General features: G+C 36.7%; 2 protein-coding genes across 3 annotated transcripts; one reads left to right on the top strand and one right to left on the bottom strand.

Annotated features, from left to right (window-relative positions):
• Positions 1-1,636: 1,636 nt before the first annotated feature.
• Positions 1,637-6,398, top strand: LOC140775696 (ribonuclease III domain-containing protein RNC1, chloroplastic). Its single transcript, XM_073119101.1, has 5 exons — positions 1,637-2,561; positions 3,589-3,793; positions 3,927-4,127; positions 5,414-5,500; positions 5,748-6,398. The coding sequence occupies exons 1-5, from the start codon at positions 1,744-1,746 to the stop codon at positions 6,063-6,065; spliced, it is 1,629 nt and encodes a 542-aa protein (XP_072975202.1). The 5' UTR covers positions 1,637-1,743; the 3' UTR covers positions 6,066-6,398.
• A 1,232-nt stretch (positions 6,399-7,630) lies between these two features.
• On the bottom strand, positions 7,631-23,349 carry LOC140775603 (protein ZINC INDUCED FACILITATOR-LIKE 1-like). Of its 2 annotated transcripts, XM_073118983.1 has the most exons (17): positions 22,921-23,348; positions 20,946-20,986; positions 19,235-19,295; positions 19,037-19,139; positions 18,816-18,918; positions 18,686-18,739; positions 18,526-18,588; positions 17,952-18,001; positions 17,792-17,867; positions 14,759-14,965; positions 14,132-14,219; positions 12,461-12,546; positions 12,258-12,365; positions 10,618-10,662; positions 10,438-10,526; positions 10,188-10,231; positions 7,631-8,095 (listed from the first exon to the last, which is right to left on the bottom strand). In XM_073118983.1, exons 1-17 carry the CDS (start codon positions 23,060-23,062, stop codon positions 8,010-8,012), a joined length of 1,446 nt encoding a protein of 481 aa, XP_072975084.1. In that variant the 5' UTR covers positions 23,063-23,348; the 3' UTR covers positions 7,631-8,009. The 2 variants fall into 2 exon arrangements, with proteins under 2 accessions (XP_072975084.1, XP_072975085.1); XM_073118984.1 differs by lacking the exon at positions 20,946-20,986 and having other exon boundaries at positions 22,921-23,349.
• Positions 23,350-23,909: the final 560 nt, after the last annotated feature.

Raw genomic sequence — 23,909 nt, 5'->3', positions numbered from 1 at the left:
TTAAAAAGCCAAATCTGAATTTCTTAGCCCCCAATAATAGAGAGTTAAATCTCAAGAATCCTCTCAGTAAGACTCAAAACAAATAAGTCATTGAGCCAACTTTCGTTCCAGCTCTTGTCACAAATGAGGTTCCAGACCTCATGAACTTTGTTAACCAAGTTCATGTTGATAAAAGAAGGCCATCGGTCCCTCTAGATAGAGTTAGAGTTGAAACCATGCTTAACGTGGATAGTTTCTCTGAGCAGTCTCCAACTCCCAGGTAATTCGACCCTTTTCTTAATGTACCAGGGCTGTACTGTACTTGTCCTGAATCAGTCGGTCCAAAAACCATTACACGATGGTTTAAAACCTGGAGAGCTCTTTGAGCTATAAGGGCCTAGCAAACCTCTCTAAGGTTCATAGTAGTCAACCCTCCAAGAGCCTTGGGTTGAGTGATACTGTCCCAAGCCACAAGGTGGACGCCCTTATTTCTTTTGCCTTTAACCCACAGGAACTTTGTAGCAGATTTAGTGATTTTCAACTTCTCTTTTTTATTTTTCCTTTTTTATGAACAACTAACAAATTCATATTTAATTTTTTTTACATTATTACAAAGTAAGAATATTATAAAAATAAAAAATAATTCTACTTAAATTTCTGGAACTATCACTGTTTTATACTTATAGTCTTTGAACTTTTTTTATTATTAAGGTACACTTCTTGATTTAAAAAGTTTTTTAGTTTAAAAATCTATGTGGTTACTTTTTTTTTTTAGTTTAAGAGTATATATATATATATATATATATATAAACTAATTTCTTAGTTTAATGGAAATATATGGATAATAAAAAAAATATTTCAGGCCTTCAGGGCTCTAAGTTAGATATATCTCTAAAAATAATGAGAAGTTCTACATAAAACTTATGGCAACAGTTTAGAGTCTTAAATATAGGTGTTCTATATTTTTAAAATGAAAAGGATTTTATTAAAAAAAATTATGCTTCGATTATTCCTTATGATTTATGAACTTCCAAAGAACCTGGAGTCCATTTGTTAATTTGAAGAAGGAGATGCTTTGCTATAACGTTAACATATAGTTATCGGTGTAGCTCTAGCTCAGGCTTAGTTTGAAATTAATTTTGAGCATAAAAAGTAGGCTCAGGCTTGGCTCAGTTCAAGGCTAGACTAAATTCGAGCCTAAAATGAATCTATCATTAAGTCTCATTCAAGCTTAGCCGACCAAGTCAGATCGAGCCCAAACCTAGCCAAAGAAGGAGGAGGAGGAGGAGGTGGGGCATCGCAGCTTTTTACCGTTGTCGAAGGAAGAGGAGGCTACACCGCGGCGGCTTGCCGTTGTCAAAGAAGAAAAAGGGTGAGGAGGAGGAGGCCCATCGTAGCAGAGGATGAGGTGGTACCGACGGAGAACGAAGCGGCACCCACTTATACCGAGCCTATTGAGCTGAGCTTAAGCAAGCTGGTTCTAGCTCATGCTCCGCTCGATATTAATTTTGAGTCGGTTTGAGCCGGACTTAGAGCTTTAGCCTAGCAGAACCGGGTTGCTTCACGGTGCTACGTATTGGTGGTTATTTGCAGAAAAAACCTTTTTGATTTTTACGAACTAAATTATAAATAGCAATTTACAAATATCTATTACCTTATCTCTTCTTCCTATCTTCCAAACCCAAAACCCCTGCAAAAAGATCTCCATCAATGGCTTCCTAAACCTTCTCGTCCCCCAATCACAACAAAATTCCCATCTCCAAGATGGGTTTCCAAATCCTGTCCCACCCATCTCTCCCAAACCACCCCAAAACCTTAATCTCCTCGCCGATGGAGCTCTCCTTCTCCTCATCCCTCGCCCCCTTCCCTCTCCAAACCCACCTCAATCTTCCCCAATCCCACCGACCCATCTCCCAAAATCGCCATATCTTCGCTATCGCCACGAACCCACATCAGGAAAGCCCCGCAAACAGTCCCCAGAGGCTCCTCCGGGAGCTCGCGGAGCGTAAAAAGGTCGCCTTTCCCAAGAAGAAGGTGCCCCCGAAAAGGTTCATACTGAAACCCCCTCTCGACGACGCCAAATTGACGGAAAGATTCCTCAACAGTCCCCAGATGTCGCTAAAGGCGTTTCCTCTATTGAGTTCTTGCTTGCCTTCTTCGCGTTTGAACAATGCCGATAAAACCTGGATAGATGAGTACCTTCTTGAGGCGAAGCAGGCGCTTGGCTATCCATTGGAGCCGTCCGATCGGTTCGACGATGACAACCCGGCGAAGCATTTTGATACGTTGCTCTACTTGGCATTTCAACATCCGTCGTGTGAAAGGACTAATATGAGGCATGTGAGGAATGGGCATTCCAGGCTTTGGTTCTTAGGGCAGCATGTGCTCGAGTTGGCGTTCGCGGAATTCTTCTTGCAGAGGTATCCAAGAGAGTCGCCAGGACCGATGAGGGAGAGGGTGTATGCGTTGATTGGGAAACGATCGCTGCCCCAATGGATCAAAGCTGCGAGCTTGCAGAATTTGATTTTTCCTTATGATGAGATGGATAAGCTGATCAGGAAGGAGAGAGAGCCGCCAGTCAAGTAAGTTTTAAATGAGCCATCTTTTTGAGATGTTAAAGTGTAGACCGGATATGCAACCTAGCTTTTCCATTTCAAGAACTATAGTGTCTCTTAATTGGGTGGGAGAATATACTGGGAACTTTTGGGTGGTCTACGTCAGGTGGAAATTTCCCATCTAAAATTATATTTCTTGAAAAAGTCCTATCTTGATTAGGTAAGCTCCATCACTTGTGGTAGATGAACTACTAACTTTGATTAAAGCACTTTACTTTAGGTTTTCTAATACCTTCTATCCTTGGGCTTTTCAATATATTATGTTAAAAATATTTATACTCAATATTGTAGTTATGATTTTTAGGCTTTGAAATGCATCTGCTCCACCTAGCAATATGTTGGAAGGGTTTCCTAATATTTCCACATTGATTTGCAGGAACAATGCTAGTTTGTAATTTTGTACATCTGGATATGTTAATGTTACTTAACTGCTATGGGGGCATATCTCTGCTTGTGTGATTTAGTTTTTCCAACTGTATTTGTATTTCATTTAGTGTGCCTAGAACAAGACAAGTTTTGGCATTAATAGAATCTGGTAGTTGGGTTTCTATATTCTTCACATCAACGTTCCCTGTTAATTTATACATTATTCTTGATAGTTATTCTGTAGCATGTGCTGCTGAACCAAAAACTGCACAAAATGGTGAGAGGATGATTCACTTTGATCGCTTCTCTAGGTTGAGGCACATTTCTGAGTTCCAAGAAATTATGTAATCTGATGAAGCCTGAAAGCCTTCTTATAAGAAAAATAAAACATAAAAAATGTCTTCTTCATGTGTGCTGTTAATGATAATGTTATTAAAGGCGAACTATGTACTTCAGTTTGTGCTTTGACTTTCTATCATCTGCTGTAAGCTATTAATCTTGTTGCATGTTTTGACTCTACTATTCCTATTGCCTTGTTAATAAATTATTGTATCAAATGAGAATTCAAGCATGGCCTTGCCCTTCAGAACAACTTAATGATCTTGCTTGTCTTGTCTTCTATTGTCAGATCTGTGTTCTGGGCATTATTTGGAGCTATATATCTGTGTTTTGGCATGCCTGAAGTTTACCGTGTTCTATTCGAGGCATTTGCAATGGACCCTGAAGACGAGAGCTGTCAGCCAAAATTAAGGAGGCAATTAGAAGATGTAGATTATGTGTCAGTAGAATTTGAAGGAAGACTTCTCAGCTGGCAAGATGTTGCTGCCTATAAGGCATATAATCTTTCTACTTCCTTTTACTTATATTTTTTTTCCAGACTCATGCATATTTTCACTGTGCTTTCTTTTCTTGCATGTCTAAACTTGTACTGCATTCTTATATCCTGGATTGAACATCACTGTGCAGCCTCCACAAGATGCACTTTTTGCACATCCAAGGCTTTTCAGGGCATGTGTCCCTCCAGGTATGCATCGGTTTCGAGGGAACATCTGGGACTTTGACAACAGACCCAAAGTTTTGGAAGCGCTTGGCTACCCTTTGAATGTGAATGACAGGATTCCGGAAATCACGGAAGCCAGGAACATTGAACTTGGACTTGGGCTTCAGGTATTTTCCTGACAATGTGTCTGCTCCTATAACAGGCAAAACATTTCTCATAAAAGTATTATTTGCAATCAGTTACACAATTATTGGAGATTGCTAAGGAATGTGTAACATGGTTTAATTTTAAATTAAGTATGCACGGTCAATTGTAGGCCCTAAGGATTAATCTTATGTGGGTTTCTCATGTTGGTCAGAAAGTGTATCACTTGGAGAATCTATCAGAGAGCTTATGTAGAGCCAACACATGTTATTGTTATGTTTTCAGAAAGTCTGTATTCCTGTTTTCTATCTTTTTCTTGCAATCTGCTCCTGAGAATGCACGATCAAGATATAGCCCTTCCCCCCTTTTTAGAATCCTTAAATGCATGATTTTTGTAGAACAAAAATTATACTAATATATTTACATGCACAGAGACATAATTGAACATGTAAATTATTTTCATATCTTTTGTGCTTTCACATAGATATGCATAGAAATTAAATTGTATCATATCAGAAAGATGTGAACCTAAACCCTTTCAGCACTTGGCTGATGGAGGAATGAATTGCATTGGAAGTATTAATGCCTTTCTGAAAGTTAATGGAAGCATCATTAATGATTAATTACAATAATTCAGTAAATTAATACCTTGCGGAATTCTGTAATGTCAACATGATAACATATGAAAAAGAAACCAGTAACTTCTGAGGCTGGGTTTCATGGGAGGATAATATTAGAGATTGACTGATAGTCTTATACCAATTAAGAAGAAACTCTCTTGGATGTGGCCCATACCAGGTTCATTTGTAAGTTGAAACATGAAAATAGTTTTTTCACTTCCTTTTCTTGTCCTCTTTTCTAACTCAAAAATGTTAACTTGTAATTTAATTGATCATTGGCTAAATTCAGAGGAACAGTTCTTGTTGATCTATTTTTCTGTCATATGTTGGGAAATTCATGGATGAGAGTGTTTTCTTTCTATAGCGATCATAATTCATATTGCAGACGCAAATTGCTTAAAAATGAGCTTTATAAGACTTAGTTTGAATAATCAACTAAAACAGTTGTAGAATCAGAAAATTTGCTTCTCCTTACAGTCAGTATTTTGAAATATTATATTGAATTATGTGGCATTCTCTTTATATCTTTTATAAATGAAGATTGGTACGTGCTTTAGATATACTATGTAGGTTATGGTGATGCTACTATATCGCATTCCTTGATCATTTTATATTGAGTAAGTTAATAGTGCTTCTGCTGCTCGTTGCTTAAATATTAGCATGATCTTAATGCCTTTTATTTTCTGCAGTTGTGCTTTTTGCATCCTTCCAAGTACAAGTTTGAACATCCACGATTTTGTTACGAGCGGTTGGAATATGTTGGGCAAAAGATTCAGGTACATTACAGTTATACCAAACATTTAAAGCACTAACATCGTACTCATTTTCTCTCTTAGAAAGTATACAGTCCTATTAGGTCAATTGTTACTAGGTTTCTCTAATTGTTGAGAACTATTTGTATGCCCTTATACTGTAAGTTATAATATAGTCTACTAGGTCAATGCTAATTATTTATATTGTTATTTTCTGGATATCCATTACTTTATTCTGAATACCTATACTTCAACTGCTTACTCTCTTTAGGATCTGGTGATGGCTGAGAGGTTACTCATGAAGCATCTTGATGCCCCTGGAAGATGGCTACAGGAAAAGCATCGCCGGCTGTTAATGAACAAGTTTTGCGGGAGGTACTTGAGGGACAAGCACCTTCACCACTATGTCATTTACGGTGAGCCAGTCCAAGACAAATTTGAGCACAACCGAAGGCTGAGGAATCCAGCAACGACCTCGGTCCAGCAAGCAATACACGGGCTTGCCTACACTGTGTATGGCAAACCAGATGTCCGGCGCTTGATGTTTGAGGTGTTCGACTTTGAACAAATCCAGCCAAAGGTCGTATGAAGATTTCCAACTGGGCAAGGGAAGGATTCAGGCACATTGTTGCAGAATTATATCTCTCTTGAATTCATGTAAACGATCAGATAAGATGCCTAGAATTTTTTTGAAGCTGAGTAACTGTAAATTAGATTTATTTAGTGAACATTGAAGCTTATTCTTGTTTGTTTGCATTGTAACACTCGGGGAGAAAGAAAAAAAAGAAAAAAAATTTGTACAGGTGACAAGTTGACGATAATTGGATCTACTACATTTTAATGTCTAGAAGAGAGTTGTTGTATGATGATTTTCTTTTGTGGTAATAGGAAAGAGATCTGAATACTCTTTTTGTTCACCAAATATTGTGGTTGCTTTATTGTGGTGGAACTTCTGTGTATTTGTTGGTGATAGTTGAGAAGAAATGAGAAGTAGTGAGAGAAAACTTGGCAAAATTCTCCATCAAGGATTTTTTTTTCTTCTTACCAGCCTTTAAATGGTTACAGACTTACTTTTCATTCTTTTTCAAAGAGGGATCTTCAGTTCTTGTACCTTCAGTTTTCCCATAGCACATTTTGATCCTTCATATTTTTGGACTTTTACAATTTAGTTATGTTAATTTTTTTGCTTTATGATAATATATTTTAGTATGTACTATATACGTAATCGTGCAGAATGTGCATTGAATATAAAAAATATATACACTCAGTTTTATATACTAAATTAAAAAATTAAATATAATTAAATTACAAAAATTGAATCGTCTGACTTTTACGTCAAGTGGAACTTCATCGAGAAAGGTTTCATAGGACCAGCTTCTTGTATCCTCTATGAAGCCGATATCAAATCCGTGGATCATATCTTCTTTCGGTTGCGACTTCACCCTCTCTATCCTCAATCGCTTCTCGTCCAGACGGGATGTTCACTCATGGTCCTCCTGTTAGGGCAACCATCGGACGTGGAGAATCACAAGGATACCTACCCTCTTTGTGAAGGCATCAAGATGCTCCTACTCATCACCAGGTGAAAAATGAAAAACTTAGAGAGAACGCAACAAAAGAATTTTCCACTTCGGAGTCCTTCTCCCACTCTTAGTGTATATCCTTTCTCTCTCAATATAATCGGGCATAATAAGATTAAAAAATAACTAAAATTCTTTGAATAGGTCTACAAGAACAAGATCCTTTTTTTTTTCTGGTCACTGAACCAAGGAGCTCGTAAGGTTTGGTCTGCATTATTTCTACAATTTTGTCTAGTTTTAGGTTTCTTATTATCTGTGAAGGAACATTAGCAACCATTGAACTCTGTCTCAAATATGATGGCTAATAATAACTAGAATTGCTAATTTTAATATTTAAAATCCTCGTCGAGGTCAACTACCAAGTAACATGACATTCATGATAATGAAATTTGCAGCAATAGTGAACTTTAAGGAAAAGTCATGCACTGTTCTTTCCTTTTCTTTTTCTGTTCTAATGAGTTATATTCATGTCAGCATCTACTGCCAATGACCAGGAACATAAGAATTTTATAGAGAGATTACATTCAACATATATATAATGTTATAAACTTCATAAGTAAAATCAGACATGAAAAGCTCAAAGTCAACAGCCAGTAAAATAAAAACATCCAATACCTTCATTGTCTCAGAGGTAATGGAGATCAGTAATAACACCGTCGTATACTGTTTAGTAGTTCATACAAATGCAAGCAATCTTGCTCGCTGAACGAATGGAAAAAAAAATGTGCATACTGATGCACATGGCCTTTCCAATATAATCCTATAAGAAATTACAATTCTCTGCACTCTCATCATATAATGATAAATGATATACCATCATGGCTAACACCTCAAATTGCTAAATTGGAGCACATCAAAGGCTCAATTTTCCCATGCTGGAAGAACACTGAAATTCATGCTTTTGCTTCAATAAGCTCCTGCTCAGTCACTAAACATCTAGGCAGTAGTCATGTTTACTGGGTAGCCAGAAAGGGTTTGAAGGTTGCGAGGAGTCCAATAAACTCAACCACGTTCAAAATGAGGAATATCATTTGGTCACCTACATATCAGGAAAAGCATCTCGAATGAAGGTCAAAACATCAGCGAAAAGAATGTGAATAACAATTCTGATGGAACTAAAGCAAAATTGGCAGTTATTCAAGTTGGATACTCACATTTGATACAGTTTGGACTTTGTATGGCTCTGCAAATGCAAAGTTCGACACTACAACCCAATTGGAATACCCACAGGTATAGAGAATTCTATGGAACTCAGGGAAATATCTCTATAACATGCTGACTTGTTGAAGTAACCTCTTTATCTCTTCCAGAAAAAAAAATTACTTATTTGAATTTTCCAGTAGTAGAGATACAGAGGTTTGGTCTTCACTATCAAAAGCATATTGATTACTCTAAATATATTTAGTTAATTTGTCATCAGTGATTTGGTGGCAACTCAAATTGGCTATTGATTTTGAAGTCTATTGACTATCTTTCCTACATCCATGCTCTTCTTTTTCAAGATTGATTCCTGCCGAGCCAAATCATTTCTAATCCTAGCTTGCAGAATTTTCCAAAGTTGCGTGGTAAAATATATTAGACATAAAGTTTCAGAATTTGCAATTTACTTGGCTAAAAGCATGGTTCAAAGTATTAGCTAAATACTGACATGTACCGAAACCGGAGCTGAAATTAGTTTTCACTTGGGTTCGGCCCAGTATCCGTTGTACTAGTCCATGGATGGCCGTGCCGACGGCGTACCGGCACGTGGCACGAGGGGTGCCGCACGATACCCCTCCTAATAGCTTCGCCATTGACCTTGTTGTCATCGCCGTCGCCGCTCGCCCGAACTCGCATCGGGTGCCCTAGCTGAGAGAGAGAGAGAGAGAGAGAGAGAGAGAGAGAGAGAGAGAGAGAGAGAGAGAGAGAGAGAGAGTTTATTGGTTAAAACTTAAGTTGCGGATCCGGATCCGAATTCCGGCCAGCAGTCGGCACGGACTGTGCCTGTGGCACGACCATCGTTGTACTAGTCTATTGTCAGTTGTATCAATATTAACACAGTATCAGCAGTAAAAAAAATTAAATGAATTTGCTTTTATGCAGTCTGGATTGCATCGTAAGTTGCATCTAACATTAGTACAACTCGGGGCATTAATTATTGACCTCCTTGAGAGAGATTTTATATTTCCTTCATATTTTTCTCTCTTTTCCTTTTTGCTACTATTTTTTTCTTCTTTCACTCCACCCTTTTTTAGCTTTTCATTCAACACCCCTACGTTCACCTCTGTTGTAAAGGTGATTGTTAGCCTCATTTACAGAAGGCTCCCTGCAACGTCCATTACAAAGGTGATAATAATGATGAGCATAAATATTTACTAGATCCATCTAGAATTCGCTATTGTTCTTGGTATTTTTACTTTTTGTAGTACGTGGTTACTTCTTATGCTGAGTCATATAAATTTTCTTATCTTTGTCTTTTCTCTATTTCTAAGATTTTTGTTTTATACTAATTTTTAGAATTTAAGTATATTAAAAATAGCTCAAACTAACTGATTTGGTCAATATTGCCGATATATATCATTTTCTCCGACAGCCAATAATGATACTTAGAAGTTAGAACCTTGGCTAAAAGACAAAAAAATGTAAGCTTGAGCTAGAGCAACCTCATCAACATTTCCACTTTTGTTGATATCATTTAGATATTAAATTGACTATACACTTTGATGCCAAGTGTAGGAGATTATTTTCTAAAGTAGCTTTATTGAGCTTCAGATGGTCTGAAAGTCCAAATATTCCTCTGTTCAGTTGGTCCAACAAGTATCACTTTTCCTAGTTTAGTTCTTCCAGGTCTAGTTCCATTCTACAGAACTAAATAGTAGGATTGATTTCATCAGGAGTTAGCTATAAACTAGGAAACTAGTTTTGGCCACAGAAGTTAATTTCAGCTGAAACTTGGAAACCCAGCTGAAACCATGAAAACTTCTCAACTAGTATACCAAAACCTAATTTTTTTCTTACTAGCACTTGAAACTTAAGGTGTCCAATCATATAAGCCAGTATAATTTTTCTCTTACTGCCCTTGAAACTTCAGATAAGACAGGTTTATCAGGATAACTTGAAGGAAGGCAGCTCCTAATGATGGCAAATTTTACCTGGAAAAAATGAAGCATGCTGGCGCTTTTGTGCCCACGAGAACCTGTAGGTACATATCATTTAGATGTAAGATACTCTAATTTTGATATCCAAGTCAACTAACATGAACTGCAGAGTATCCATAGACATAGATCCGCATTTGCAATAATGTTAATCGTTAAACAGATTAAGAACATGAATATCTTATGTCAACTTTATTAACGGCTTACACTTGCACAGTGACAGGTATTTCATATAGAGAGTACTTACAAAACACCTCCGGCTGCTGGAGCAATTGATTTAAAAATGGACTGTCCGGTCATAGATATGCCATTTGCAGCTCCTCTCTGATCTTGAGGCTGAAATAATCAACATTTTATTTGATAATTAGTTCTGATGGCATGAAGGCACAACACTACCTAAGGGATATCAAAATGAGTTGACGCTTACCACAGCATTATTTTGTAAGATGAATAATCCAGTAATGATAGTTACCTGATAACATTAATAAAAAGTACACATTACAAGAAGTTGCATGAAAGATCCTAGCATGAAACGATTTTTTCCATGTAGAAAGCAATATATATATGAAAGATCTGAACCATTCAGATTTATGCAGCTGTGAAATGTAAAAAGAATGCTACATTGGCTCCAGATAAATTGCAAGAACATTTTGGCAGCTGTTTGTTAACTATTCGAGTTAAAACATAGTAAATATCAGTAAGAAACCCAGCATAGTATCACTCAGATAATTACCCTTTCCAAAATCTGTCTTTACCTTCTTATATAATAAAATGAAACTTTTTTATTGAGAATTTATCATTTTGACCCAAAGGTCAAACAAAAAATGGCATTACAGTGTCTCCCATTTCACAGTCTAGCAATTAATCAAAAAAATACGGGACCTGCGCTTGGAATAGTGGGTTTATTGTAGTAAATTAATCAGAACATATAGGTAGCAACTATCTCGAAATGGATAAGATTGCTCTCTCATTTTTCATGAGTATGGGTGAAAGGCCCGCTTTCACCTACGACTTTATCATCAAAGGTTTAAAGAGGTAGTGATTAATGGTGCTCACAAGCATTGAGCACCAATATCTCAAAACAAAACGTGGATGAACCGAACCTGGGGAAGAAAGCGTCAGACAGCCAAGCCACTATTTTGCTTTGATCGAACAGAAGTAGGATAGAGCTTTAGTAATCGATTGGTATGGGAAGCCTAGTCCCATGTTGAATTACTAAGGTTTAAGAAGCTAAGTAAGAGACGCAGGCATCAAGGTCTGAAGGGTGCTGTGGGTCTACCTATAGAAACCTCAAGCTAGGAATCTTAGAATCATCTAATAATTCTTATTTTTTTTTAGTGGAAAAACTAACCCTCCCTCTGAATAGTAAGATTTGACACAAGTTCATGATCAAATTGTTTCCAGCATTAACCCATGTTATATCATTTCTCCTTATATATATTGTCTGACACACTGTGATTTGTTATTCCCATCAATTGTCAGTACTTTCATGATTAGTTCAACCACCTTTGTTCTCATTTCTTCCAATCCTTTATTTTATCTGGTTGAGGGAACATTAAAGGTCTATTCATCATCTGAGTTCTATTCTGTTCTAAAAATCTGTTTTGCTGTCACTTGTCCTTCTCATTAATCCATTTCCCTATGGGAGGTAAATACTAAACATTAATGTCATCAGCATCATATCTAGTTGTTATCCTCATTTCTAGCTACGTGAGTTGTATAGGTTTCAATCTACAGAACCTGTAGAACAGGGAAGGATCACCCTAGTGTTCTTATCCATATTAATGTACGACCTAAGCTGAAATAGAAAAGGAAAATGAATAACTCTAGTTGCTATCCAACAAAAGTGAAATCCAGGAAAAGAGGACAAGTTTAGAAGCACCAATCTAGTGCTACATACATCCACACATGTAACCACAATTCGTTTCTTGTATATGTATCTACTTGTCGACAAACATAGGCAGATTTTTTTTTTTTAAAGGGGAGAATTTGCCAGGACAAATTGTCGCAAGTGGCTTTATAATACAAGAAGATCCTTACAAAATTTAAAATGAAAAAAATACTCACTGAGAGAAGATTCTTCAGCACGGATGCAGAACAAACGATAATTGACAGTTCATTTCCTGACAGGTTTGTCATAAAGGGATAAGAAGCAAGCAGCGGAATAGCTAGAACCTGCAAGATTAAGTTGGATCTTGGTAGTTTCACAAAAGTACCCATTAAGGAAAATCGATGTCAATAGATAAAATGAAATGGCAACATTTACTTACTGCTGCAGCACGGGACAAAGTAACAGGTCCAAGGACTCTCGTAAACTGAGGATAAATGAAAAGTTGATATACTAGAAGGCCAAAACCTAGAACCAAGTAGAGAGTCAATAATGATGCTCCACAATTACAGTATGATGCAAACTTTCTCAATATACATAATATAATCCATAAAAAGGTCAGATAATGCTTCAAAGCAGTATTATCACATAGTCTTCACCATTAGACGTTACTGAACTGCTGTAAGGCTCAATTATAATGTAAAGTTCAAGAGAAAAATTATCAACCATTTAATAAGCAGATCTGAGCATCTCTTCTTTTTCTTTTTTTCTTTTTTTCTTTTTTTTTGTTTAAATAAGAAGACAATTAATTATGTTTCTTGAAGCTTTTATGAAATATCAAAATTTGGTGGACAGATAGCAGTTTTGAATATTAGATTAGTAGATCCTTGTGAAGTTAGGCAGTTTCCAGTCTTACTAAGAATTAAGACCTCCCATAACGAGTTCAGTAGTACTAAAAGCCAACTTGGCATCCCAATAGACTGGCCAACATTGATAGCCATAGGCATTGATAGACTGTCAAATCTAGCAAGGAAATTTACATTTTTTACTTTGTTGTCATAGTTAAACTTACTTGATATTCATCATTTGATATTTTAAATAGAAAAGTGTTGTTTATGTAAGCCATTTCTCCATGCAGAAAATCAGCAACCACTGGAACTGCTCTCACTGCCTTCATCATTTCTGTAGTTCTCAAACAAGTGATCTAGTCTTAGATTTTGGAGGTGGATGCTCTGTAATCCTTCACATTGTATATAAAATTTCACACGGTTATGCTCATTTGTTACTACCATTCATTGCACATAATTCTCCTATTGAAAAGAAGCATGGCAACATTTCTAGTTTGGTGTCATAACTTGTAACCACCTTTTGACCAATCTTATCATGTCATTAGTCATCACACAAAATCTGAGCATTGAGCCACATTAACCTTTCCATTTTCAACATGTGACAGGTTGTCTAAATGCCCTCTAATGTCTATTCTAATAGCTTAGAAGAATCAATACCAGTACTCCAATTTTATATTATTTGGACCATGGATGGTCGTACCGGCGGCGTACCGGCATGTGACATGAGGGGTGCCGCACGACACCCCTTCTAATAGCTTCGCCATCGACCTCGTCGTCTAGCTCGCTATCGCCCGAGCTCGTGTCAGGTTAGGGTCCGAGGAAGAGGAAAAACTTAAGTTGCAGATCTGGATCAGCAACTTAAGTTTTAACCGATAAACCCTCTCTCTCTCTCTCTCTCTCTCTCTCTCTCTCTCTCTCTGTGTGTGGCTAGGGTACTCAACGTGAGCTCAGGCGACGATGACGGCAAGCGGCAACCAGGAGCGGCGACGTCAACAGCCAAGGTGTTACCTCTTTCTCTCCTTTTCTTACGGCACGGCCATCATTGGTTTGGACTGTACAGCCTTGAGCTTGCAGAAGCAGGTCTCTTAGTTGGTTCCACTAAACAACAGATTGGCAACTAACTTCTAGCTTCTATCTCTGTGACTGTTTAATTCCAAGCTCAACTTGCAGGCCAGCGATGATTTGATCATGCAATTGATAGTTACATAATAACAGAAAAAAGTCAAACAAGTTCCAAATCAGATGAAGGCATCATTATTCATTACCTGAGAATGCAAGCACCTGACCAACATCTTCAGATGAAAAATTTAGTCCACCATATTTTTTGTCACTTTCAGCCCATAAGGAGAATATCTGACAAAAGTTTAATGTATGAGAATCGAACTAATAAGGATCTGACTTACTTGTAAAATTTATAATAGACAAAGATGATTCACCAGCTAATTAAATAAATTGTATTTTAAAAGATATTAAGAGACCAAACTTTGACTGATCAAATAATGATATAACAGATCATATGAGAACATAATGCGGCAAGAAGACAAAATCATCGTTGTGGAACTCCACAAAATATCAAATTTCAAACAACATCTACTGAAGTCCAGACTTCAGATTAGCATGACAGCTCAAGGAAATAGCTATTCATTTTCCCTAGAGATTAGTTTCTTCATTCTATGCAGTTTCTTTTATTCACAATTATTAATAAAATATTCTCACAACATATTATTCAGCTAAATTTGACTCCATACTTCGTATGTACTTTATATCCTTGATTATTACTTCGTATATAATTATGTATGTGCATGGTGCCATAGAGCACAGTAACACAGACTATGTCAAACTGGTTGCACATATACTTAGGGAAATAGAGCACATCAGAGGAAAGTGGTTACCTCAGTATAAGCCATATCATGAAGGGAGAAAATGCAGTAGACGATGATAGATGACATTAATGGCCAATTCTTGAATAGGTTCTGCTTAGGAGCTGCACCTTCCCTCTCTTCATTATGTTGTTTTAAATCAGAATCATAAGCCAAAGACTCCAAATTTTCAACTGACTGATCACCAGTTCTGTTTATGTTGTGCTTATGCAATGTCTCCTATAAAAATAATAAATAACCCAAAATCAGAATTGTTCAGTTTCATGGATGTTTTTGGATCAATACATGTGCAGAAGATGAAACCAGTAAACAATATGATAAAGAAATGTTCAAGTACACCTCACTGCATTCCCAGAGAATGTTAGAAAATAATGGGAAGAGCCAGAATCAAGCCACACAATAACAACTAATGTGATCAGAAAAAGGATTGAATATGGATTCAACCCATGACGGTGCATGTAATATATTTTGCCTGACGATGGCTGTGCCGACCACCGGCAGGCACGGCACAGCACATGCAGCGCAATTACTGGCCGTGCCGTAAGAGAAGAGAAAAAGGTAAGCGATACTCACCTTCTCCTTCGCAGTTGTCGTCGCCGTCGCCATCGCCATCGCTAGCCACTCGTCGTCGCTTCATCGGGTGCCCTAGCCAGAGAGAGAGAGAGAGAGAGAGACGGCACTCGACGAAGCGACGACAACGGTGAAGGCGAGCGGCGATCGGCAACGGGTAGCTCGACGATGAAGTTGATGACGAGTGGCGAAGCTATTATAAGGGGTGTCGTGCGGCACCCCTTGTGCCACGTGCAGATACGCCGCACGACCATCCATGGTTTTGCCTACTTTATAGAATTATAGATCATAGGATGCATTTTGTCTGATTATCTAGATGAGGATTACTTGATACAAGAGCTTCAAAGCTGACTAAATTTACTTGCAATGTAAGCCTGAACTTATAAAGCACAAATACGGATACGAGATAAGGGGATACAGGGATATGGATATGGGGATAAAATAAATTATTAAAAGTAGAATACGAATAAGGCATGGATACGCCAATAAATAAATAATATATTTTCAATCTGTTGTCAACCAATATAACATATGGTAAAAAAATATTATCTTAAAATAATAAGATAAAAGGAAAGAAAGTGATGTGGGCATCATCTTCAATTGACCAAAATAAAATTGCTTGAGTCCAATTTTGGTCTAATTGTTGATTTTAATTCAAATAATCAATTGAATTAGTCAATTGATAGATATGATAGCCTATATGCGGGGGATGTCCGTATTGAGTTATTACCTAAATTGGGTTACTCAATTTAGGTAAGACTTAATCAATTAGAATCCTATTAGGAAATAAATTCCTATTAGACTCTCAATTGATAGTTATGGTAAGCTTATATGTGGGGGATGTCCACATTGATTTATTACCTAAACTGTAATGGGACTTTCTTTTATGATATTTGCGTTGGGTTAGTCAATTTAAATAAGATGATCCATTAGAGTCCTATTAGAAAATAAGTTCCTATTAGAATCAGCTAGAATCAAAGTTGTTAACCTATTTAAGGGTTATTGCATGAGAAATAAGAACAAGTTGGAATAAGATTTATTTGAGATCTCTCACTTTCTCCCCTGTGGTTTTCTTCTTCTCTCTCTCTCTCCCTCTCTTTCTTTCTTTCTCTCCCTTGCTCCTACTCTGTCTTAAGATTCCTCTCTAATATCTTCTACTTTCTCTCTTCTTTAATCTCTACTTTTTCGTTGGTTACTACTGTTGTCCAGAAGATTCCAATAGTAAAAGAGAATTTTTGGGTGCTTAGATGAGAAAAGGACTTGGTTTCAAAGTAAAAGCACTACTATTCTATTTATTGGTAAACCTAAACTCTAAAGTTTTTCCTTACACCATATTTTATGCCTTTCTGCTATCAACGTGCCTATTTGAGAGTTGAGGAAGCTACTGTCTTATCTGAGTGGTTTTTTCTCCTTCTATCTAGTAGTGATCCTTTTAATCAATTAACTTCTTATCAGTTATTGTTTACTATATTTTACTCTAATTACTTGTTTGAGTCGATTGTTCTTCAAAACATTGCATTCATACTAAATTTGCATCAGAAAGCGACAGATTTAGTATTTACATGCCTACAATTATAGAATAATATTGTAATAGAAACTAATATAAAACTCAAAATACTAGTGAAACATTAAAACCTAATTCAACTATTAATCTATAATTAATTTTAATCGTTAAGTGGCTTTTAAGTTAAATCTTTAATCCTTTATCAAATAAACAATGCCTTAAAATATCATGAAGGATTGAGTAATTATATATACATATAGAATATATGTTTTATATCATCTTTTAGTAAAAAAGAAAAAAGAAAAATAATTAGATGATCAAGAAATGTATCGGAGTCATATCCCGCTATATTGGAGTCGTATCCTGCCATATCGAAGCCGCATAGGAAAGTTCAAATTAATTTTTTTAATTTGGATGCTCCTCCAATTGTATCCGAGACATATCAGGTTGTATGGATACCCGATTCGTGTTGGATACTAGTATGAAGGAGCAAACGAACTATCCATGCTTCATAGGCCTGAACACTAAGAGACCGACCATCGCTGAACTTTGATCATACTTGCAATGCATGAGTAAGTTGTACCATCGAACCACAGTAAACATTGAAGAAATAATTATTCCAGAGTTCTCAATATTCTTCTAGATGTCAATTGTAGTGCCTTGTTAAAGCATGGAAATGTATGACAGATCAATGGTCTTCAGCATGAATTCCCTCTATTACCTAATAGTCTAAAACCAAAGTATGTATGATGTATAAAACACTTTTAAGCTGAGAACCGGACAGCAAGTAGGAGAGGTACTTATGCCAATACAATTTAGTTTTGCTAGACCTGGAATGGAGAATGCTAATAAGGTGAGAAAGTTAAAAACATAAGAAATAACTTAGCATTGAAATTCCAGTATGCAACAGAACACACAGCACTATTTCTTCTTTATAAGAAAGGATAAGATATCAAAAATAAGTTACATACCGGGAGCCATAAGCAGCTTATAAATACAGCAACGGCAAAGAGTGATATACAAACACAGGGTAAGAAGTAAGGGAACCTACACAGAGTTGAATGCAAGAAATAAGTGTGAAGAAAAGTGATTAAACTTAAAGGAAGCAGATCTCACTTTCTCTAAACATACCTCCCAAGAAAGGACTCTGGGGAAAATATACTTGGATACTTTTCTGCAGGCTGATGCATAAGACAGAAAAATATATATGAAGTTAACAAATACCCTAAAGAAACATTAGAAACAGAATAGAAGAAGGTATTTGTAATAATGATAAACTTTTGGATAAAATAAAATCTGTCTACACACTCAACAAACAATAAGAAACCCAGATCATACTACTAAAAGAGTATCTCAGTGCATGAGGCTCCTATGCATAAAAGAGCATTTTAGTACAAAATCTGCTTTCATGTGGAAATACATTAAGCTTGTTAGGGAACTTTCAAATGACATTCTTTAGGTAGATAGTTAAAAGAAAACTTACAGTTATTTCGACTAGAATGCCAATATGCATAAAATGGTCCATCACTTCAATTGCTATTAAAACCCTTTACTACTAGTTTAACTCTTCACACATATTGTAAACATATAATATAATAACAGTTAAAATATGAACTTTTATCTTCTACTAAATCTTGAATGTGAGACTTAAAACAACACGGCAACAAATGGAGCACACTGTGCAATGTCATGTGATGTTCATTACCTGTGCAAGGTACCCTCCAATAGCTGGACCAACTATCAGACCTATTCCCCATGCAGTACTGACCTGCATGAGATCCGATTAAGTGATGTTATCTTAATTGTCCTGATAGAAGGAAATAAACTGAAAAGCAATATGAAAGTCTACAAATAAAGGTACTTACAAGTGACAATCCAAGAGCTTGATGTTCTGGTCGGCAAACTTCTATAGAATAAGCCTGTAAAAGTCAAAAGTTGTGAAATGCAGCTAGCGACAACTTAAAGGACATCAAAAATAAACATAACTCTAATTACCTTGATTGGGCCAAGTAAACCATTACAAGCCCCAAGAAGTAGTCTTGTAGTGATTGCCATCCAATAATTGACACTTAGTCCAAAAAGAGTGTTAAATATGATCCTGAAGTATCAATATCAGAAAATAATAAAAACCCACCCAAGGAAAAGCCAAGCAAAATTTATACTCTAAGCAATTTTCAATTCAAATGACAAGAATTAAGACAGAAAGTTTTACTGACACTGCTAAAATGCCAATAACTACGACAGGTTTTCTCCCATATCGATCAGCCGCTATCCCCCAATGGACGGAAGTCAAAGCTCTACCAAACATGAATGCAGCACCTAGAATTATTGAAAAACATCAACCATATCAGGAAAAGCTATGACTCGAGATTGTCGCTTCACATGATACCACAAGCAAGTCATAAGACACTTACCAACAAAACCAGCATAAAATCCAATATCTTCTTCTCTTTTTGCGATATTAAGGTCTCTTATCTGTTAAAAGGGAAAGAAAGAGTAATGAATAAACAATAAAGTAAGCATAATTAAAAGTTCAGAGTATCTGTTGAATATCTGATTAGGACTAAATGGCCATATACAACAAATGCAAATTCCATCCAATTCAGTTATAAAACACCACTAATTTCCGCAAACATGCAACATGATATCCTGCCATCATACCTATCACAAACCAACATCTTAACACTTTGCTGGCACTGAACTGATAGTGCAGATCATCATCTAAAGCCACGATATTGGAGAAAGCTACCAAAGGTTGTTAGAGCACAACAGATAGAAACTAGAAAAGGGTGGCAGCTATTGCATTTACTGAGGTAACTGCACCAATTATGATGGAAGCAGGAAGAAAACACATCGGGGGAAGGGGTAGTGGAATGGAAAATTAGCCTACTAGCTATATGTTATATGTTGTACTATAATCAAAATGATATGCGCAGATATGCCACAGTGTACTTATTAGATCAGCACTATTATCATATAAAATCGAGAGGAAATTTTATAGAACTAATTATCAGCAAACAGCAAAAGAAGGTGAATAAGGGTGTTATGTGACAAATTTTGGAGCATTGAGGAAGAGTATGACTAAGTATGTTGAATCCTATAATGGTTTTTACATCAGAATCTTTCCATTTTGAGGGTCAGCCTAACTAAAATGGAATTAGGAGGACCATACACACAGATGTGGTAAAACTTAAAAGGGTGACAATTTACTGAAAACCAAGTATATTAGATGAAAAACAGAGGTTTCATAATGAGAAAAAAATGTTAAAATGAACCAGAAAAGATGATAAGATAATAATAGGGACTCTGCTCACATGAAAGGGTCTGCAAGGACAAAAAAGAGCAAAAATACAGCAGATCATGTTTATAAAGTTGAATATAAAACAAATGAAAGGAATACATGAATTCATATAGAATATCCTAATAGAGAGGGATTCATAGTTATCCTTATCATGTATATTGGAACTAGTTATTTCGGAGACTTCCAAAGGATATATGCCTTAAAGATAAACATTATCAAACCACCCTTTACTGACACTTCAGTAGCCAAGGAAACTAAGAAACTCTAGTCTTCTTTAGATTTTGAGAGATTAAATGTGCAACATAACCTAATGTCATGAATGATTGTTATATAGTACAGCTAGTCTTCTTTAGATGTTGAGAGAATGCAAGTGTGCAACATAACCTATTGCCATGAATGATTGTTATACAGTACAGTTCACAACTGCTCTTCGCCCAAAGGGCCAGGTCATGAATTAGCAATTTCTCAAAGTACAAAGCATATATGGGAAGTACATCGAAAGAAAGGGATAGGTGGTCCAACTAGCTTTATATTAGAGATTCACCGGATGCCCCATCATGGAACGGCTGTAAGCAATAATAATATTGTTTTACAAAAAAAATATTAAGCAGAGTAATATAGGACGCTGAGTAGCTTTACTGGAGAGGTACTAAATTATTAATAGCACTCCTAAGAAAGAACAGTTCTCAAGAATCAACAAGAAGAATCACTTAGAGTTTTTCAGTTTTATGAGGACACAAGCACTAATATCGCATAATGTTACTACTAAAAATTAGCCATGAGACCATGACCACAAAATAAAAGATTCCAAATACCATACATACCATGAAATATAAGAAGGGAAACAAGGATGATATTGGCAAAGCTGAAAAGGGAAAAAAAAAAGGTAGTGTTAGAAACCCCAACATATTTGGTCAGGGAAATGTGAACTAAAACTACTAGATAAAAATTTATTTTCCAGATTACTTGAAACAAATAGCAGATAAATCAAAGTAGATCTTTGCTATGATGGTCTAAGTCTAACACATAAACCTAAGGCCTGATCCAACCAGTCCAAAAAACTTGAACCTCAACAGAACTAATATTGATGGTTACACGAGGTCGAAATCATAATACTAAGCTGTTAATTTCTTCTAGATGTTTACTCAACTTGAACTCAGAACAAAACTGTCAAGCAGTCCGGTGTAGAGAGTATGAATGCTATTACTTGGGAAAACAAAAAATTATTGTAATAAATTATTTTGACACTCTCCAATTATTTAAAAGAAAAAACAAAAACAAGTTTTGTTGGATGCATTGACTTATTCACCATGTTTCAGCATATGATCATTTGCCATTGACAGCCTTGGACTGCTAAAATACCTTTTTATACTAGTGGTGGAAACTGGAAACTCCTAGTCTGTAAGTATAATCATAGCCACCGCATATCTACCTTTTGGTTTATGGATGTCCACACTCTGGCATTTAGTAATTTGCACTCACACTAACTAAACTTAAAGTTTTAGTTACTGCACATTTTTATCCAGCATCAACCCTCCACCTTTTCCATCCAAGATTATTCTCAATATTGGACTTTGCTATGAGATCCTTACTTTCTGATTTTCTTACTTGTTTTGTTTATTTTATGACTTCAATGTTTTCTGGCCAACCTTCAGTATGGATGTCTAGGAAATCAGAATACAACACCTAGTACACGTACCAAACGTTCAATATGAATGTCTGGGAGATGTAGAATATGACATTTGCTACAAATTCCATCAACATCAACATTCTCCTGTTTCTTTAAGGTCTCATCATTCATTAACCTGGAGACTCATTGCCCAACCTCTCAAAGTTAGCTTAGATTTCTCAATATCTTTTAGAGCCTAACCTGTCCAATTTGCTAGGACAAACAACTCAATGATTGCCCACTAGATTATCATGTATGTGAACCTTATTATTCATATTGCATTTCATCATTAAATTTCAATACAAACAAGTCAGGCTTGTCATTGTCATTAGGTAAGGTCTGACAGGCATGAAAGCACCAATCACATCCTTACTCTCTTCTATACATTTGTCCATCACACAGCCTAGCACCTTATATGCAAATATATGTAAGATTCTAGCAGCACAGCTCAAGATCTATCAAAAAGATCTGTTTTAAATGCAAAAACACGATTGCTGATACAATACCATTATCTACTGATAATTTGTAAAAGCACAACAGGTGCTACTAAAATGTTATTTATGATTCAAATTCTATATCATCAAAAACTTCCTTCACGTATCACAATATTAGATCTAGCATAGATGTGTACTGTCTGTTTCTAGATGTCTATGACCGGCCCTAAAGGTCGCAACTAAGGAGCGACAACTCCTCTTAACTAGTAAAACTTGAATTATTGCAAGAGAAAAGCAGTCTGACGTCGCCGTATCAATCAAAGTGGCATGCATCCAATACATCCAAGTAAAAACACAGTTCCTGGTCACTCATCTTGCATGATCACCTCGTTAAACCAAGTCACAGATTTTCAAGAACCCTTTTTTCCCCAAATTTATTCAATCGTGTCACCTTGGTGAGCTGGGTCGCCCTCTACTATCAGAAATAGAACAAAACAACATCATCCATTGCCCAACATCTCCACTACACGACCCCAAAAAAGAGTATATAATAAAATGCAAAGGATCCTCTTTTCGATTGATCATTCCAGAATCTTAAAAAGGCTCAAACAATCAAAAAGATAAGGAAAAGGATAGAAAGGATAAGAATATTTGCCACCTACCCAAATAGTAGCAAACAAGGATCAGTATTCTTACTCGTGCAAAGCGTAGCAATCCAAACATACAAGAACTCCTTGTAAGGAATCCCCCGATGCAACTCCTTCTTTTGATCGTGAGCACAACCAGGACAATTCTCATAGTAGAACTTCTTCAACAACGGCGCCGCGTGATCCCCCATTCCAGAGGGTGTGCGGGAGCGAGAGAGAGAGAGAGAGAGAGAGAGAGAGAGAGAGAGAGAGAGAGAGAGAGAGAGAGAGAGAGAGAGAGAGAGAGAGAGCAAGGCGTCTCCTTTTCTCAACCAAACAACGTTTTCTACCACAAGAAGAACAAAACGCAGATCGCCAAGCTCAATATATTAATAGCTGCAAGAGCCGTCCCACAATTGGAGTCGTCTTCGCTCGCCTTAGTTCCACAGTGACCTCCTCAAATGCTACTTCGCTGCCTTTCTAACCGCGAATACGTCACCTTCTTCGTCATTTACGCTCCCCTCCCTCCCTCCCTCCCTCGCTTTTCTACTTCTTCTTCTCTCTCTCTCTCTCTCAGTCTCTTTCTGTCGCTATCACGATCGAAAGGATTCGTAGACGAGGTGGGGTAGGAAGAAGAGGGCGAGGAGGAGGAGGATGACTAGGAACAAAGGGAACGGGCGGTGACCGGATCCAGATCTCGACCGGGTTTCGGATCAGATTCAAAGACAATAAAACCCGGTTCGCTGCACGTTTCGCAATTTCTATTTTCAGAAATTACATTTTACATAATGTAAAACGATCAATATATCAAATATATACGTATATTAGTCAATTAGTATCTTTAAATTTGGTTTATAAATTAATTAAATACAATGAGAAATAAAAAACCAAAAGAGTAAGATTTTAATTTTAAATTCAATCACAGATTCAAGTGAGATGGGGACAAAAATACATCGGAAAAGAGTAGTCTCATCAAGAGTCAACGCCGAGGCGGGGGGGAAGTGGGTCCCAGTGCAGTATCGTGTTTGAAAGCGAAGACCAATAAAAATGGATCGGGCT

The sequence above is a fragment of the Typha angustifolia genome, chromosome 14 (assembly GCF_048772165.1).
Source record: "Typha angustifolia cultivar Huaian chromosome 14, ASM4877216v1, whole genome shotgun sequence".
In the NCBI taxonomy this organism is placed as follows: domain Eukaryota; kingdom Viridiplantae; phylum Streptophyta; class Magnoliopsida; order Poales; family Typhaceae; genus Typha; species Typha angustifolia.
This window is presented reverse-complemented; position numbering and strand designations above follow the sequence as displayed.